General features: G+C 54.8%; 1 protein-coding gene and 1 pseudogene across 2 annotated transcripts; one reads left to right on the top strand and one right to left on the bottom strand.

Moving 5' to 3' along the window:
• Positions 1-1,395: 1,395 nt before the first annotated feature.
• Positions 1,396-4,908, top strand: LOC307100498 (NADH dehydrogenase [ubiquinone] flavoprotein 3, mitochondrial-like; annotated as a pseudogene). Its single transcript has one exon. The product of its transcript is annotated as an NADH dehydrogenase [ubiquinone] flavoprotein 3, mitochondrial-like (transcript).
• A 4,267-nt stretch (positions 4,909-9,175) lies between these two features.
• On the bottom strand, positions 9,176-18,156 carry ABHD17A (abhydrolase domain containing 17A, depalmitoylase). The gene is made up of 5 exons (XM_079771617.1): positions 17,998-18,156; positions 13,686-14,226; positions 12,349-12,543; positions 9,746-9,925; positions 9,176-9,658 (listed from the first exon to the last, which is right to left on the bottom strand). The coding sequence occupies exons 2-5, from the start codon at positions 14,015-14,017 to the stop codon at positions 9,433-9,435; spliced, it is 933 nt and encodes a 310-aa protein (XP_079627743.1). The 5' UTR covers positions 14,018-14,226; positions 17,998-18,156; the 3' UTR covers positions 9,176-9,432.
• Positions 18,157-18,483: the final 327 nt, after the last annotated feature.

Genomic DNA, 18,483 nt, shown 5'->3' with positions numbered 1-18,483 from the left:
CCAAACCCCCATCTCAGTAGTCCCACCCGCAGATGCTGCTCGGACCCCACAACCCAACTTCTCCAAGTCCAGAAGAGGCAGGCAGCCCTTTGCAGGATCTCCCCACCAGGCAACACAGGCAAATAGCAGCGTGAGAAAAAGGCTGGGACCTTTCGTTCCTTCTGCCCATGTTTATTGGGCCAGAGGAGCCCCACAAAGGCTGACCTCCAGGGGCTCAGTCTAGGGCAAGGCAACTGGAAGTTGACAATGGCATGGGTGAGCAGGCACAGGCCTGACAAGTGGAGGAAGCAGGGGTAGTGTCCCAGAGGCAGATCCATCTGGGGCCTGAAGTGTGAGAACCTCAGGTGGTGTGGCAGGAATCCAGGGCAGTGGCTGAAGAGGTGCCCTCTTCCTACAGAAGGAAGGGGGTAAGCTGTGGCAAGGCAGGGGTCTGGACTGCCATACAGGCTGTGCCCAGCAGGCTGAGTGGTCCGAACAAGTCATTCTGTCAGGGCCTCAGATGTGCACCACTCTCAGGGATAATGAAGGTCTAGGGCCTCCATCTACGGGCCACGACAGCTGCTCTGCAGGCAGGAGATCCCTGCTCCACCTGTGGAATTTCTCTTTACACCCAGGCCGCCAGCAAATATATAACCCTCAAACCCCCATGACCCCCCCACACACCCCTCTGACCCCATGCTCAGCTTAGCCTTGTACCTGGTCACTCTGTTCTTACTACAACCCTTCAGTTGTCAGACAGAAATCAAGGTTGCAAGAGGGCTGAGCAGCAGCCTTCCGGTGCACAGAGCTAAGTGGTAGTGAGAGTTTGGGGAACACACAAAGGGAGATGGCCTGAGCTTAGTCCAGGATGAGCACCCACCTGGCGTTAGTCCCTCCTTTCTCCAGACCCGTTTCCTCAACTGTAAACCGGAGACCATCTTTGCCCTTCACTGAGAGCACCAAGGGACTCAGGGATGGGGGCAGATGCAGCCAGATGTGGAGGTGGACGGCACACAGGTGCAGGTGAGGGGAAGGCTACATAAAGTGGGGTGCACCCTGGAGCACATGTACCCATGGGAAAGGTACACAGATAGGTCAGGTCAAAATCAAGGCTCCAGGGTATGTATGTGTGTGTGTATGTATAGACATACTGGAATGGCCAATATCTTCTTTTAGATAGTGAAGCCTTAATTTTTTTTAATATATTTTATTGATTTTTCACAGAGAGAAAGGGAGAGGGATAGAGAGCTAGAAACATCGATGAGAGAGATACATCGACCAGCTGCCTCCTGCACACCCCCCACCGGGGATGTGCCCGCAACCAATGTACATGCCCTTGACCGGAATCGGACCAGGGACCTTTCAGTCCGCAGACCGACGCTCTATCCACTGAGCCAAACCGGCTTCAGCAATTTTTTGTTTTAATAGTACTTTCTATACAACTTTTACCCATGTGTATTTTTTTATTTTCTTTAAATGTCAACAGGTATCTAGGCAGTGCAATTATGGGCCACCTGTCCTTTGTTTTTTATAGTTTTCTATATGAAAAACGATTTTTTAAATAAATCCACCCTTAGTGTGGACTGGACTCAGTGACTCACTTCCTAAGAACAGGGCAGGAAAGGGGGAGGACAACAATCTGCAGTGGGGATACCCTGCTGGCCCCACCTCACCCACGTGGACAAGGTCCACCTCAGGTTGATGTCCTGTGTGTGATGGGAACTCCTGATGGGATGTGACCAGAAGGGCACCTCACATTGGTATGCTCTTCCCAAAAACCCACAGCCCCAGTCTATTCATGAGAAAACAGAAGGCCAAAATAGGGGACATTTCATAAAACGCCCCCCAAACTGTCAAGGTCATGAAAAAAAAGAAAGTCTTGAAGTGCCCTAGATTGTAAGAGACTAAGGAGATGTGATGACTAAATATGATGTGAGGATCTGGGTTGGATCTTGGGACAGATAAGGATGTCAGTGGAAAATATGATGAGACTGGCATGTAGTTGATGGGAATGCACACAAGTCCATTTATTGGCTTTAACACAATGTTAACATGAAGGGCATTGGGTGAAATGTAGATGGGAACTCTCTATACTGTCTTTGCAACTTTTCTGAAAAACCCCAAATGATTCCAAGATAAAAACTTTAAAACAAACGTGGAGAGGGAACATGGGAGTAATTTTTTTTGGGGGGGAGTAATTTAATAATAATGACCACATGGATAGTAGCAGCTTACATCAGAGGAACTATACGTGGTATCATTGCTCTGTATACAGCTTACCAAAACTGCCAATTTTGTGCCCTTTGACCCAGCAATTCCACTCCAAAAAAGGTACCAAAAAATATTCATAAAGAAGCAAGTACGGCCTGGCCAGCATGGCTCAATGGTTGAGTGTCGACCTATGAGCCAGGAAGTCATGGTTTGATTCCCAGTCAGGGCACATGTCCAGGTTGCAGGCTCAATCCCCAGTGTGGGGCATGCAGGAAGCAGCCGATCAATGATTCTCTCTCATCATTGATGTTTCTCTCTCTCTCCCTCTCTGAAATCAATAAAAATATATATTTTTTAAAAAGAAGCAAGTATATATAGCTGAACTATTTGTAATTGGAAAAAAGAAAGAAACCACCTCAACACTGGTTATTAAATTATGGAGAAAGTTCCTTGGGAGAACCAGGACACAGGGTCGGGAAGGAGGAGCCAGGAGGACCATTCATGCTGTGATCTCTGTAGCCTGCCCACAGTGATTACCTGTAGAGGGGCCTGCAGGGACATGGGAGGAACAAGATGGGATATGGAGATTTAGGAGGCCGTGGACCAGCTCTCAGAGGGGCATGTCAGATAGCACACGCCCTATTCAGCCACCTGCCTGGTGTTGGGTGTTGGCACATATGACCCTAACCACTCAGTGTTTGTCCTGTTCACTACTCTGGTACAAATACTGGCCTAGGCGGGCCGGCCTCGGAGTCACCGCGATGGCGGCCTTCGTTCTGCTGTGGCAAGGGCGAGCCGGTGCGCTGAAGACTCTGCTTCTGGAAGGTCTACAGCCTCTCTCTCTGCAGAATCAGGAAAGAGTGACAAGGGCCTGCCACCAAATTCCAAGAAACAAAGTCCACCAAAAAAGCCTGCACCAGCCGCCGCTCCTGCTGAGCCGTTTGACACCACTCCTACAAGAACCTCCAGCATCATGACTACAACGTGTACACCTTCTTAGACGTGACCCTGGACCTCTCTAACCGGAGGTTGCCTCAGCCCTCTTCTGGCCGAGAGTCACCTCGCCACTGAGAGCTCAGTTTAATGATCACCCTTCGTTGTCCGCTGCGTTCTTGCCTGCAAAATAAAGTCTGCTCAAGTCGTAAATAAAATACTGGCCTAGCCCTGGCCCATAAGGCTCAGTTGGTTGAGCACCGTCCTGTGCACTGAAAGGTCACCAGTTCCATTCCTGGTCAGGGCACATGCCCAGGCTGTGGGTTCGATCCCCAGTCAGGGTGCTGCAAGAGGCAGCCCATCATTGTTTCTCTCTCTCCCTCCCTCTCTAAAAGTCAATAAAAATAAATTAAGCCCTAGCTGGTTTGGCTCAGTGGATAGAGCGTTGGCCTGCGGACTAAACGGTCCCGGGTTCAATTCCATTCAAGGGCACATGCCTGGGTTGCGGGCTCAACCCCCAGTAGGGGGTGTGCAGGAGGCAGCCGATCAATGATTTTCATCATTGATGTTTCTCTCTCTTCATCTCCCTTCCTTTCTGAAATCAATAAAAATATATTTGAAAAAAATAAAAATATATCAAAAAGCCCTGGCCAGTGTTGTTAAGTGGTTAGTGTCGGCCCACACATATAGGAGTCATAGGTTCGATTCCCAGTCCAGGGCACACACCAGGGTTGCAGGCTAGATCCCTGACCTAGTCAGGGTGCATGTGGAGACAAACAATCAATGTTTCTCTCTCTTTCCCCCTTTTTCCCTTTCACTCTCTCTAAAAAAATCAATGGAAAAAATATCCTCAGGTAAGGATTAACAAAACAAAACAAAAAAAATTAGTTTCTTTAGATGTTACCCAGCTGGTCTTCTCCTTAATCCAATTCTGATTTCAAAGAGTCACCAGAGTTAATATATATCTGCCACCCCCCTAGTCAAGCTAATGTTCTAGCCTTTTGTGATAGAGCATTTTAGAGATTAATGCACACTTCCCACTCTCTTAAGACATCCATGTTTATTTCCAACATGTGTGAGACTACTTACCATGGTCCAGGGATCCCTCACAGCCAAGAGCTCAGGGTAAGACAATGGACGTAGCCAGGATGAAGCAAGCCCCAGCCAGGCCTAGCCAGATAGTGGGCATATGACTGACCTACTACTGGCATGACACACAAAATGCACTAGACCCCTGCTCAGAGCACTGGGGACAGACCCAGGGGCCCCATTCCTTCTCCAGGAAGTGGGAGGGACAGAATCTGGCTCTAACCTGGTGTTCACTTACTTCCTTTCACATGGGGATTCCCTCCACAGAGCTCTTGCTCATCCTCACTCCTTGGCTGGCCCAAGACCCCTGAAAGTAGAGGCTCAGAGAGGCACAACGCATGTTTCATTTGTCTGGCTCTCAAGGACACCCAGGGCCTGGCCTCCGGGCCACCTCTCAAAGGCCCATGCTCCTCTAGTCCCCCCTGATCTGCTGAAGGAGAAAAGCCATCTTCAGGATGCCCTCCTCCTCCAACATGGGTCAGGGGGAGCTCTGCTAGGCATGCTGGGCTTCAAAACAATGGCCGCGGCCAGGCCCAGCCCCAGCCCCCTCCGAGTGTCATCTGCACGTGCTACAGACACACACGACTATGGTCTGTGCCCTGCCAGTGCCAGGCACTGGGGTCTGATGGCTCAGAGCTCACTGTCCAGCAGAGGCATGAAGTGGCCCAAGACTATAAGCCATCACAGAAACCCGAGGCTAGAGCCACCCTGGGGGCAGCTTTGCCTGAGCTGTCTCCCCTGTAAGTGGAAACAATAGGGATGGTGAACCCAGCAGCTCAGGATTTTCATAAAGATCAACTTGGCACATGGCAGCAGTTGTGAAATGTAAGGAAGAGGTACTCTGATGCTGGGCCAGCATTCTGGTCTGATGAATCCCACTGCCAATAGTTGGTCCTGCACCCTAACCATGAACCCTAAGCACTGCCCCAGCGGGGAGGGAGATGCCCATACCTTTAGACTAGGGTGCTTGGGTCTCCCACTAGAGGCCTCATTTCAGATCTGGGCCCCACAGTCATGCACTGCCTTCCTGGAGAGTGGGTTTGTGCTCAGGGCCCCACTGAGCAACAGGAGAACGCCACTGCCAGGTGTGAGCACATGTCCGGAAAACTTACAAAATGGAGAACAGAAAAGCTGGCCCTTCTTCCATGCAGCCAGACCCATGGGCCATATCAAATGAAAGGGAAAGGGAGCGCATTCTGGAATGTACCACAGGCTTCCCCCATCACTGCCACTACATGGTAACCCTGAGTCTGGAGAAAGGCCCCGGGTGAGCCCCTCACAGGCACCTGGTGTGGAGAGAGCAGAGTCTCAGCAGACTGCCTCATCAAGGTCAACATCATGTGCTGTGGGGGGTAGGGGGGAGGATGCTCATACTTAAATTTTCAGAATCCTTTCTATCATGGAGTGTGCCTTGTGAACTAGCATTGCATGATTTATGTGCAAGGTATCAACTATTTATTATAAGATGACAAATTTCTCTCGACTACATCTATAAATCTAAGCAATCCCACTTTCTGCAAAAATGAAAAATCAGGGTGAGGGAAGTGGATAAGCCCATCTGAGGTTGACAAGAAAAAAGAACCTGCAGAAGTGAGGAGAGAAGACGGGCTTCCAGACCTCCGTGATCAAGACAGGGGGCTCAGGCTAACTGGGGTGACAGCCTAGAACAACCCACACGCAGGCCAGGGCTCAGCATACCATTCAGATGGCACTTCAGTGGGGAAAGATGGCTTTTTCAGGACAGGTAGTTGGGGCAAATGATTTAGAAAAAAGCAGTTTGGGTTCCTACCTCACTCTTTCTGAAGAGTAGTTTCTAGAATTAGACCAAAATTTAAATTATTTTAAAAAGAAACCATTACATTTCCAGAAGAAAATATCAAATGTTATATTATCTTGAACTATAGAAGATATTTCTGAGTGTGATACAAAATGCAGATGCTACATATGAAAAATACTAATAATAACTAATAACTTTAAGTGCCTGGCATAAATAAATAAATAAATAAATAAATAAGGCAGCATATGAGCCTAACCAATGCTTAAGTTCAACAGAGGGTTGGGGCATCCAAGGGGAGGGGTGTGGGATGGGAATGGGGGGATGAGGACAAATATGTGACACCTTAATCAATAAAGAAATTTAAAATAAATAAATAAATAAATAAATAAGGCAGACAAACAAAAAGACCCAATCCAAGTCAAAGACAAATGACAGAATGGGAAAAACACTTTAACAGACAATGGGCTAACTGCTTTAATATTGAAAGTGTGCCTAGAAAAGAATAACACCAACAACCCAATAGGAAAATGGGCAAAGACTATGAAATACAAACAGCTTTTAAATATAAGCACGTTTATAATAAATATAGATCTTTCCAGTTTCAAAATGGTAGAAATTATCAACATAAAAAATAGATCTGACAAAAGCACTGAGATCCATTGTACTTCCTAGGAAACAAGTAAAGCTACAATGAAACTATTTTATGCCTACCGGTTCTTCAAGATCAAGCAATGGGGGACACTAGCCCCTTCCTTTGTTGGGAGGGGGACAATTTGGTATGACTGGTTAAGAAATTATTTCCCAGTTAGAGATCTGCACAAAGCCATTTGACCTAGCACTTCTGCACCAAGGAATTCAGCCGACAGAAATATTCCTACTTGGCTATAAGTATAGTCAACCTAGCATTGCTTGTTATAATACTGGAAATAACCTAAATTTCAACCAACAGGAAATAGGATAAATACACAGTACTAATAAAATATGATACAGCCATTAAAACGAATGAGTTCATAAAAAGCACTCTCCAAGTGGGATCACATGGTGAGTGATGTTTTGTACAAACGAATTAGATGTATGTGCATAGACTTTCTCTGTTGATACATAAGAAACTGGTTTATCTCTGCCCCAGGGGACCAGGAACTAGGCCTTGGAGGTCAGGGATAGGTATGACATGGAGTTTTTCCCTGGGATCTTACATGCTCTGCATTTTTTACTCTGTATCTGAAAACATTTTTGTTCAGTTGTAAGCAGTTGCTTTGAACTTATTGCATTATGGGGCCCTGTCTCTCAGTAAACTTACATTCAGAGAGGGTGAAAAGACAACATACTCTGTGACAAGTGAGGCACCATGGGTCAGTGGGAGGGAGTACAGGGCTGAGGAGTCAGGAGTAGGGCTGCTTTGGGGAAGAAACTGAAGCAAGAGACTGTGAGGAAGTCAGAATTGTTAAGAAACGTTAACTATGCTGGGGGCATTGACAGACCAGGGCTTAGTGAGGGTATGTCAGACTCAAAGACCAGTCTGTGCAAATGTCCTGGGTATGTTCTCTGCTCTAATGAATACCTATCTCATGTTCAGTTTGGCTTCTAAACGTCCCGTATTATCAAAAATGACCCCAGAGTCCCAGCTAGAGGGGCCCATGGGGCTTGGGAGGGGCGAAGGCACCAGCAGCTTCCCCGCCCACCCCCAGGCCAGGGCCCTTTCCAGTGATAGAGACGGGTGGGCCAGGACTCCATAGACTCTCAGGCTGGATTGCCCCGAGGCCAGGATACCGGAGCAAGCCTGGAGGGACGGTAGAGGAAAGGTTTGGTAGAAAAGGCGTCTCCCGCGTGACACCGGTGAGTCACCTTCCGTCGGACTGTGACACTCTTTATGCCCCCGGCGGCCCATTCTAAGCTCTCTGAGCACCCAAGTCTCTCCTTCCCCATTACAAGCAACCAAAAGTTCTGAGGAGCAACGTACTGCGAGGCCAAACCCGGCCGGACTGACGGGAAGCGATCTACCGCCACCTGAGCCCGCTAAGTGTCAACACTGAGACCAGCGGAGGCGCCGGGGCACGGTGGGACTGCGTGCGGTCCGGCCCCGCGGTAGCCCGTTCTGCACGTGGAGAGGCTGAGACGCATGGGAACGGAGGGGAACCGTCGGGAATGGCGGAAAGGGCAGGGACCGGCCGGGCGGGGTACGAGCCCCCGCCACTTACCGGCGAGGCCGCGGCCTCCTCGACCATCCGCCGCCGGTTCCGGGCGAGCATTACGCCACTTCCGCTCCCGCCCGGACCCTGCAGGTGACACAGCTCCCAACGGCCGCGCCCCCTCAGCGTAGTCCCCACCCCCCAGGCTGAAGCACCGCCCCCTCTTAAAGGGCCGTGCAACGCCATAGGCTTCGGACTGGGGCCAGGTGGAAACCAGCAGATCTGGGCGGTGGCCGCCATCCCTTGATTCTGCAGCACAAGCTAAGCGGCCGCCAGACCCTGGGGTGGACGATAGGTCACTCGTCTCCGAGGCTTTCCCAGCTCTAGGGCTTTGTCCTTGGAGGTCGCAGGAGGCACTCCGGGCCTGGTGGTGAGCCTGGCCTCCAGCTGGGGTACAGAGAGACCCGGGATCTCAAGGGCACCCGAGGCAAAGACAGCTCAAAGCCCCCAAGGAGTGTAAAGGAAACCCAGCCCCGGAGTGGCCCCTTGGGAAGACCCCATAAGGCCCTCAGACCTGCCAGTCTGTCCCTGGGCTTCAGCCTCATTTGCAAAGGAAGTGACCTGGCCTGGCCCCTCAGAACCTTGGTGAGCTGTCTTGGCACTCTGTGCAGGCCGCCCCCAGGACAGGAAGAGGAGCCTTGTGATTGCAGTATCCTTATCTACCAAGGGAGCGATTGTGCAGTGTCCTTACCCATTATGGGAGCGGAAGGGTGCCTCACTGGGGCCCCAGAGCAGGCCGAGCACACACCTGCTGCGGCTACTCACCCTACCCCTCAAGGGTTTTGAAAAGATAGGGCGCCCACCACCCTCCCAGATAACATCACCACCCAGACAACAGCAAGCTCAAGGGGTGCTCGGTTGGGACCTAAACCCAACCCCTTCTTCCGTGGGAGTGATGGTGGCATCTGCATTTGTGAACTCTCCTGGGGGTTTGGGGGCAAGCCCAGCACATTCTGAGAACTCGCAGAGCCCTGGGGAGAGCACACAGGAGCCATGAAAGGGAAGAAACGTTAAAATTTTTAATCTTTAATTTTTCACCTTTTTCCTTTGTTTTGCTTCCAAGAGAAAAGGAAAGCGTGGCTCTGCCCCTTGCACATCGTCCACAGCCCCTAGGCAGGGGCAGTTTCTACCTCATTGCCGGCCAGCTGCCTGGGGGACTGGGGCTCACGAGGGGTACACATGCAGCCCCTGGGGCCGGGGCACCGCCTTATTGCTGAGGTCTGTTCCTGGCTTGGCTGGGGCGCAGCAGCTCCACTAGGCGCGCTGGCTGGGCAGCTCCTGGGAGATGAAGCGGCGCAGGCGTTCCAGGTACTGGCTGTAGAGCTCAATGTCGTTGTGCCCGGCGCCCTCCACCCACAGCGGCTCCACGGCCTTGGGGCAGCGCTCATAGAGCGCCAGCCCGTGCGAGAAGTCGATCACCTCGTCCTCCGTGCCATGGATGATAAGCACCGGCGATGTGATCTTGGACACCTTCTCGATGCTGCAGGGTGGGGCGCGTCAGGCCTCCAAGCCCCGCCCCACCAAGGCCCCACCCCCGCCCAGGTTCCCAGGGCAGCCCAGCGCTCACTTGGGGAAAGCATCAAAGCAGTAGGTCTTCCTGGTGTCTGGGAAGGCAACACGCATGCCCGAGGTGAGCGGGGAGTGCAGCACCACTGCAGCGCACTCGTAGCGGGAGGCCAGGTCCACGGTGGGCACTGTGCCGATGCTCTGCCCATACAGGACGATGCTATCTGGACTGATGCCGTACCTGGCAGTGGCACAGGGTCAGCTGCAACTGCAACACTCCCCTCCCACAGCCCTCCCTCCTTGGGCAGTCTGTCCCCCATTCTCCTAGGACAGTTCTAGGCAACTAGGCTGGTCCCAGGGACCCTCCCCAGGCCCCCAACAGAGGCGGTGCACTTAGCAGGGAGGCAGGGCCCCTGCAGGTGTGAAGACAGCTGCCCCCAACCCTCCCCAACCAGGCCTCAGCCCCGGTCACCTGGATCTACCCTCAGTTTCTCCAACAGGATCTACTTCTTCATGCCAAAGGAGCACACCTGGTGAGGGCCCCACAAAGGCTGCTGGGAGCAGGGTAGCTCTGGGGCCTCTCCTACTTCTCCAACCCTATACACACTTGACCAGGGCCACATCCAGATTCTGCTTGGAGTTTTCCTGTCCCTGCTATTCTGAATTAGATAGCTCTTTGGGGGAGGGGGTTGTCTTCCTCCCTGTACCCCTTCCCCACCCCCTTTGCTTGGGGAATTGAGGCAGCTATCCCGATGTGTCACCCCTTGGTGTTCTCCATGCCCAATTAGGTGCTCAGTACAACACTGGTGAGTAGAATATCCACTGCTGTGGGGAGGTGGGTGTGTGCTAACTCCTTCTGGCACCTTCCCTATATAGTGACCAAGACCTGGGTCACCCTCCTCAGCACCAACTCCCACTTTCAAACCCCAACCCCAACCCCTTCCCCAGCCTGTCATGTCTCCCATATGCCTCCCCTAGAATCCCCCAGCACAGCTGATCCAGCTCCAAGCCATTTCCACGGCCCCTATGTGCCTATTCCCAACCACATGGGGACCCACTTGCCACCCTCCCCATGCAGGTGGCCTCCAAGGTTCTCCTTCAACACATCAGACCCCAAACCCAAAGGGACATCCCTGTTCATGGTAGACAGGGGCCAGGACAGTTCTGCATCTCACTTGAGGAACACACCTGAAAAGCCAGATTCCACCTCCCTGTCTACAGGGTTATCCCCACCTGTCCCTGGGGTTAACACTACACATTAACCCCAGCCTACCCCCAGGCCTCAAGGATGCTCTCAGGTTGCCATGGCCACCACTGTGCTGAGCACCAGCACAGCCCTATTACCCAGCACCAAGCAGGGACCCCAGCAGCCCCTGGCCATCTCCACCTGAATAAACTCAACAGGTGACAAATGGAGTGACTCTTCTCCCCCAGGCCTCCCAGCCCCAGGCACTGCTTGGGCACAAGCCTCCTACTGCCTCTAGGCTGTTGGAGCTTAGGGACCAAGTCTCTGGAAGTCAATGCTGGTGACAGGATAGATGGACAATGGACAAAGCTCCTAGCCCTCACCCCACAGCGGCGTCTGATTCTGCCAGCAACCCCCAGCGCAAGAAGGACAGAAGGAAGGGTTGAGGCAGTTGAGGGCAGGCATGTATCTGTATCACACCACCCAAGATAGGTCCCTGGTGTCAGGGGACCCTGCTCCCAGGGCCTGCCAAAGGGACTGCCTGGTCCATCACTATGAGCCCCATCTCCCCAGGGCAGACTGACTTTGGGCCTCGAAGAAGAGGGCCCGGCAGGTCAGCCAGGCAGGGCTGAAGTAGGGTATCCCCCAGCAGACAGTGGATAGGGCTCCACCTCCAGGAAGGCCAGGGTTAACCTCCTTCTAGAGCAGTGCTGGGCTCAGGGCAGCACTGAGACAGAGTAAAGGTGCTTCAGTGAGTGAGTATTAGGGTGGGAGGGGTCTGCCCAGGATCTGGATGACCAGGATGGTGGAGGTCCAGAGAGGGAATGGCCCTGAGTCAAGTATGTGGATATGTCCTCTGCTCACTGACCTCCCACCAGCCATCAATGCTGTGCTAGGCACCAAGCTGCCCAACAGAACCCTCTAAGCCTAGAGGAGCCCCACCCCTACCCACTGACCCAGGATGAGGCCCAGTTCCACGGCTATAAGTACCTCATAGGCCTGCCCCCAGAATCCCAATGCAGCCCAGCCCAGCCCTGAACCCCATGTGCTCCCTTTGCCTTGGGGCTCCCACAATTCACTCACACAGCCCTCATATGCTACCACTGGGCCCAAGGTCCTCCACTTAACATTTCTTTCTGAGGGAACCTCCACTCCCCTGGAGACAGCCCCAGCCCATCCCTGCCCCTGCCCCTGCCCAGGGAGTTTTGAAGACTGCCGACATGCCTGCCTGCACACCAAGCATATCTGTTACCATGCTGAAGGGATACGGGTCAGGCCTCATCATCTGGACCACTGTGGCCACTGACAGTTCCCCTCTCCAGCAAGGCCACCCACAAGGACTTGGCCCAGGCTTCCTTCCTCCCCAGGGAGGTAGGCCTAAGTCCCTAGTGGGCACCTTCCAACCCACCCTGTTTCACAGTTTCTGGTCCCCTCCAAGGGGACACTTTAGGTTGACCAAGTCCCCGCACACAGCTCACCGGGTGCGCAAGGCCTGCCAGGCAGCATCGATGTCGGCATAGAGGTTCTTCTCAGAGGGCCTGCCCGAGCTAACGCCATAGCCCGAGTAGTCATAGGAGAAGATATTACAGTTGATGCGTGTGCCCAGGCCAATGTAGAAGCTGCTCATCTGGCCCAGGTCCACTGCATTGCCATGTGAGAAAAGGACTGTGTACCTAGCGGGGTGGGAGAAGACAGGGTCAGAGGACAAGAGAAAGAGGGGTCTACTCACACCTCAACCAGGAAGGGACAGGAGTGCTGTGGGGGAGAGGGAGGACAGGCGGCCTGTGCCACAAAACAGCCTAGCTCCTCCTGCCTGTGTGATCTCTGTCCCGTTCTGAGCACAGGATGGGCCCGCCGCCTCTCCTTGAGTCCCTTCCTTAGGAGGGACTCCAACAGCCCCTGAGGACAGAAGGCACGTGGGCCTGCTGCTCCGAGACTTCATCGACAGGGCTGTCCCCTCGCTTCCTGACAGTTGGCCCGTCCCCTGCCCCACAAGTGAATAAAGCCAACCCCTGATCACAGTGGTTTGGGTCTCCTTCTCCTGCAGAAAATGACCATGGCACTCCTTTCAGATCTTGTGTCCCATGACAGGCCTGCCAAGCTGCCGCGAACAGGGCCTGCCGAGGTCCTGCCAAGAGCAGGCAACGAGGTGACTCCTCGCCAACAGACTCTCAAGGTCCTCTTCCTCCAGCACTACTGGGTCCCAGCTCCCACTCCCGCCAGCCCTGCCTGGCCCAGAGGAAATGTAAGAACTCTCCCTCTGAACTTAGACCTGAAGTCAAAGACTGCCTGGTGTGAGGCAGAAGCACCTGGAAAACCTGCCTCTGCCCCACCCTGCAGGCTCAGGAAAGAGCTCTGCTTGCAGGTCCTGAGGTGCCCTGTTAATGGGAAGGCAGATTGAGCCTGAGCCACCAGCAGCCTCAAGTACCAAAACTTCACTGGGCACCGAGCGCCTGCGAGACCCTGCTCCGTGTAGAGTGGTGATGTGACACAGCCACTTGAAGCCACTTCCCTCAGCCTCAGGGTCCTCATCTGCAAGATGGGATAATGAGAGGAGCTGCAAAGGGAAGGGCACCTGGCAGTAAGAGCTTACGGGAGCTGAGCAGCGGCCGTGAGCAGAGTGAAGCACACCCTTGGTAGCTCTGGTCTGCCAGACCTTGGCAAGAAGCACCCCCAGGCACCCATAACCCCTGGTGGGCTTTCATCCCATTTTGGCATTCCAGGAACCATGAGGATGAGCATGGGGCTCTGCCCAGGTCCCGCCCCTCCATCCTTCCTGGCTCTGGGTCTGTCTGGTCCAGTCCTAAAGGCTCACCTGGCTCCGGGCACACAGCGCACATACATGCAGGCAACGCGGTTGCCCCGGCTGCTCTTGGTCAGGAAGACCTCAATCGTGTCCAGCTCACGCTGGCTGTACTGGAAATCAGAGCGCTCCATCAGGTGGAGCTTCCAACGTCTGGGGGTGGCCGTGGAGGCCCGCAGGGTCCCCAAGGCGGTGGCCCCAGCCCCACCAGGCCTGGGCTCAGGCTCAGGCACCAGCGAGTAGGTGGGCTCCGGCGGCAGGAAGGCGAGCTTGGCGGCAATGCGGCCAGGGCAGGGTGGGCAACAGAAGAGGCAGCAGAGCTCAGTCACCGACAGGCCGTTCATGGCGGGCACCGGGCCCCAAGACAGGCCTCGCTCAGCAGCAGAGGGGTAGGGTTGCTCCGAGATGCGGGTGGGAGAGGGGGGAGGGCAACCCCCAGCCACTGCCCCAACAAAAGCCCTGTTAGGAGGCAGCAGCCCAGCCCCATCTCGGTCCAAGCCGAGCCCTCGGGAGCCTTGCAGCCTCACGTCTCCATGTCCTGCACAGGAAAGCCCTGCAAAGAACAGCAACATGTGAGTTTCCCCAGGGCACAACCAGAGTCGGGGACCCAATCTCACATGGCCTGAGCCTCTTGGCCTTCCCCAAAGCCCAGTCCACTCTCTCCTGATCAAGACTGCTCCACCCTCTGCCCCACAGACCTGCAAGCCCAGCTTACCACGCTCAGGGGACCATGCACCTCCCAAGTGGCCTCTGTGGGACCCAAAACTGACCTGTCCCCGCCTGCTACCACCCTTCCTCAGCTTGTAGTCACCAAATCTTGCCATGTAAGCCCATTCGTCAGCCCAGCCACAACCTGATGGCTGTGCTGGGCAAGCAAACCCCCTGGCCCACTCCAGCTCTCCTCCTCCAGTTCTGGGCCCAGGGAAACCCTGTCACCACCACCCCGCCCCCCCCCCCCCCCCCATGATTCTGTCCACAAGGCTGGCCCAGACACACATACACACACACACACACCCCAGCACACACACACACAGAGCAGCTGAAGCAAGAACAGACTTCAGACAGGGACCTAAAAGCTCCCTGATAGGGGCGCTGACAGGGGTTGGGCCCGCCAGAGGACAGGAGACAGAGGAGCCCAGGCAGAGGAAACACAACAAAGGCTCTGGGAACAAAAGCAGGATACATCTCGGGCTAAGAGCTGAACAATGGCTCTCCCCTGTGCTGGGGGCCAAGCCCAGGGGCCAGGCTGTAGAGGGGGTGATGGGTCCTGGGAGCTGAGGCTCCTCCTCCAGCTCTGCCAACTTCAGGGTCTGGGACCTTGAGCAATTCACTAATCCTCCCAGAGCCTCAGTTTCCTTATCCATCAATAAGACACCACTCACATCACAGGAATAGTAAATGACACGAGGGCTTTAGTAGTGGGCAGGGGACATGGCTCAGAGTAGAAGCTCAAATGTTCTTCCTTTTGACAGAGCATCGTGAAACTAAATAGACTACAGTTAAACTGCTAGAAGAACTACAATCATATACAGAGAGCTGTGAAAGGAGAGACTAGGAAAAAAACAGGTTTGATAAAACCTGACCACTTATTACGCTTTCCCTACAGACTAGACCGAGGGAGGGAGACACACACTCCTCAGCTTTAGCATCAGAGGACCTTGACACGTTCAGTTTTGAGGCCACAGCATTTGAAAACCACTGGGGCCAGGGACACTCAAATTCAGAGTAGGTCAGAGAAGTCTGAGGTCCAGAACACACCTACTCCCTCCGGACCTGTGACCTGCGACTAAGGGCTGGAGAGAGCCACATCGTGCTGTCACCCAGATTTGGGGCACAGAGGGGAGTGGGAGAACTGCAAAAGCCAAGGTGAGGGCATGGACAGCTTCCAGGAGACCCTAAACTTCCAGGCAGGATGCACACCTCATGTGCAAGTATTTTTCAGAAGAGAGGGTCTATCATACTGGTTTCAGATGGGAACACTTGCCAATGACTGGAGACGTTTTTGGTTATGAGGATTGGGGAAGGGAGCTCCTGGCATTAAGAGGGTGGAGGCCAGGGATGCTGCTTAACACCCCACAGTGTACCCTCCAAGAGAGAATTATGTGTCCCCAAATTTCAACCAACATATTCTCAAAGAGGTCCAGGCCCCAACAGGTGGTGGTCCACGGCTGCAAGCAGGGAGTAAAAGGTCTGAAGTTTAGGTGGCTCTGTGAAAGCTAGGTTCTTTTTAAAAGACAAACAAACATGTTTTTATTGATTTCCAAGAGAAGGAGAGACAGAAACATCAATTGGAGAGAAACATTGATCAGCTGCCTTCTGCACACCCTCTACTGGGGATCATCAAGCTGCAACCCAGGTCTATGCCCTTAACGGAAATTGAACCAGTGACCTCCTCATACATGGGTCGACACTCAACCACCGAGCCATACCGGCTGGGCATGAAAGCTGGTTTTGAAAGGAAGACCTCGTTGAGAGCCAGGGGGGGCAGGTAGGAGGTCCCCCACAGCCCTGAGGATAAAGGAGTACACCAAGGTGGCCAAGCCACACTGACCAAACCACGACCCTGGATGTGGTCCTGGACTCCTCCCTGTTGGCTCTTTCTCTCTTTACCTGCCACTGGTCCCCTCCTCTGTCATCACCTGGCCTTCAGCAGTCTCCTTCCTTGCTGGTGCCCCCTTGGCTACCATCACAGCACTCCAGGCCATTGTCCCCACCCCCCAGCAGCTGAAAGATCTTTTCACAACACAAATCTGATCATACCACCTCTCTGTGTTCAGAGTAGAGACAAAATCCCTCATCACAGTCTGCCAGGTTGGCAGTTGGCTGGAGGAACCTCTCCAGCCTCACTCATCTGGTGCCCCTCACTCTCCTCGGACGAGCCCCATTGCCCACTCATGCCTCAGAGCCAGAGCCCACGCAGCTTCCCTCCTGGGGACCCCCTCCCCAATCTCATGTGATGGTCCTTGCTCTTGTCCTTTCCACCCGTCAGATCTCACTTCAGTGTCCTCAAAGAGGCCTAAACCTGGTCAGGTTGAGGTACCCCCACCCCACGTCCACCATGCTCTCATGGTTCCCAGTTCCAATCAGAGAAAAACTCCATGAGGGTAGGACCACTATCTGTTTTTGCTCAATAAACAATGGCTGAACGAATGGGCAAATGACAAGGGGAAAAGAGGAAATGGGAAAGCTACAGAGTTTGCCAGATCTGACAGGGAACAGGGACAGTCTCTCTCAGGACATACACAGCTGGGACCTCCCGCACATCATTTATGAGTATCACTGAGTAGTGCCCCAAGAGCCAGGCCTCAGACTGGGCAGTGCACATTCAGGTGCCTCGATCACTGGGCACACACCCCTGGGACCCAAAGCTCCAGGGATTTCACTCACAAGCAGATGCTGCCGGGTCCCATGCAGGCTGGAGTAGTGTTAAGAGGACCAAGGAGGAACCAAAGCAATTGCAATACTCTAGGACGACCTAAATACTAACGGCGGTGACGGCACCTCACCCAGCCAGTCAGGGTAGGAAAGCTGCCTGGAAGGTGCAGTCTGATCGGTGGAGACAGTGACCAAATGATAGGGGGCAGGGCAGAGGGAAGGGCATGGGCAAACCCCAGTGGTGGCGGCGCCTTCCAGGAACCGCGGGTTCTGGCTAGAGGAGACAGACACTGGGAGGAAGAGGCGACCAGAGGGGCCCCGGAGAAGGCCAGGGTCAGGCCGCGCCCGTGCGCTCTGCTGCAGATATTGGACTTCATTCTGTGGGAAACGGAGCCCCGGAGGAATCCTGGACCGGGGTTAGCGCCTGTGGATGTTCCTTGAAATGGAGCGGAGGCCGGGAAGCCTGCGAAGGGGCAGAGGCGCCTGGGAGACGTTTAGGAAGCAGGGCTTGGCTACGGGCCCGCAGCCCCGGGTGCTGGGCTGCAGGGCCGGTTCCGGGGCAGGGGCAGAGTCCGCGGCTCGGGCAGCGCACTCCCGGAAGGCGGAGGCCGCATCCCAGGGGGGGTGGGCGTTCACCTCCACGCCGGAGGGCAGAATGGAGGCGGGGGGAAGAAGCGGGGACCGCGTCATAGGAGGGTGGGTGTCCACCCCACGTCGGAAGGCTGAGTGGAGGGGGGACAAGGCTCTGCCAAAGTGGGAACGCTGGCCCGCGGTCCTCGCCCCTGGCGTGGGGTCCCTTCGGGAACACTGCGGCTACCCCGGGAGTGCGGGGTTTCGGGGGAGTCCGACCAGGCTGCCCCAGCCTCGCGGCCGGGCCCGGCTCCCCAAACGGCCAGGGCGGCACGGAGGCCGCCCCACGCCGCCATGCCCGCCCCTGTTCGGCACTCACCGCCGCGGCCCGCGCACCCCAGTCCCGGGGCCACACTCCATGGCTCCTGGCCGCCCGCCTGTGCGCCCGTCGGTCCCCCGGCGCCGCGGCTCGGCCTCCTACTCCTGCACCTCCGCCGCCGCCGCCGCCGCTCCCCCGCGGGCGGAAGTCAGCCTCGCTCCCGCTGCCTTCCCGGAAGTGACGTTCAGGCAGGAGGCCAGCCCGGAGGCCCGAGGGGCCGAAGCCTAGGGCTGGAGCCTGGACCTGGGCACCGGGCGCCGGCGCGACCGGACTTGGGGGCGGAGCTCAGCGTAGGGTGGGCGGAACCGAGTCGTGGTTGACGGGTAGGTCTTGGTTGGGGGCGGGGCTGGGGTGGGCGGAACCGACACGGGGTGGGCTAGGCCCGGGTTGCAGGTTTCAGCATTAGTTTTCAGGAGCCGGGTCTCCGCATAATTCATAGGTTCTTTTACTCATTCCAGGGTAAGGACCAAGGTGAGAAGAGTGAGG

Source organism: Cnephaeus nilssonii, assembly GCF_951640355.1.
Source record: "Cnephaeus nilssonii genome assembly, chromosome: 5".
Classification (NCBI taxonomy): Eukaryota; Metazoa; Chordata; class Mammalia; order Chiroptera; family Vespertilionidae; genus Cnephaeus; species Cnephaeus nilssonii.
Note: the sequence above shows the minus strand (reverse complement) of the source record. Positions and strands in the feature narration are given on the sequence as shown.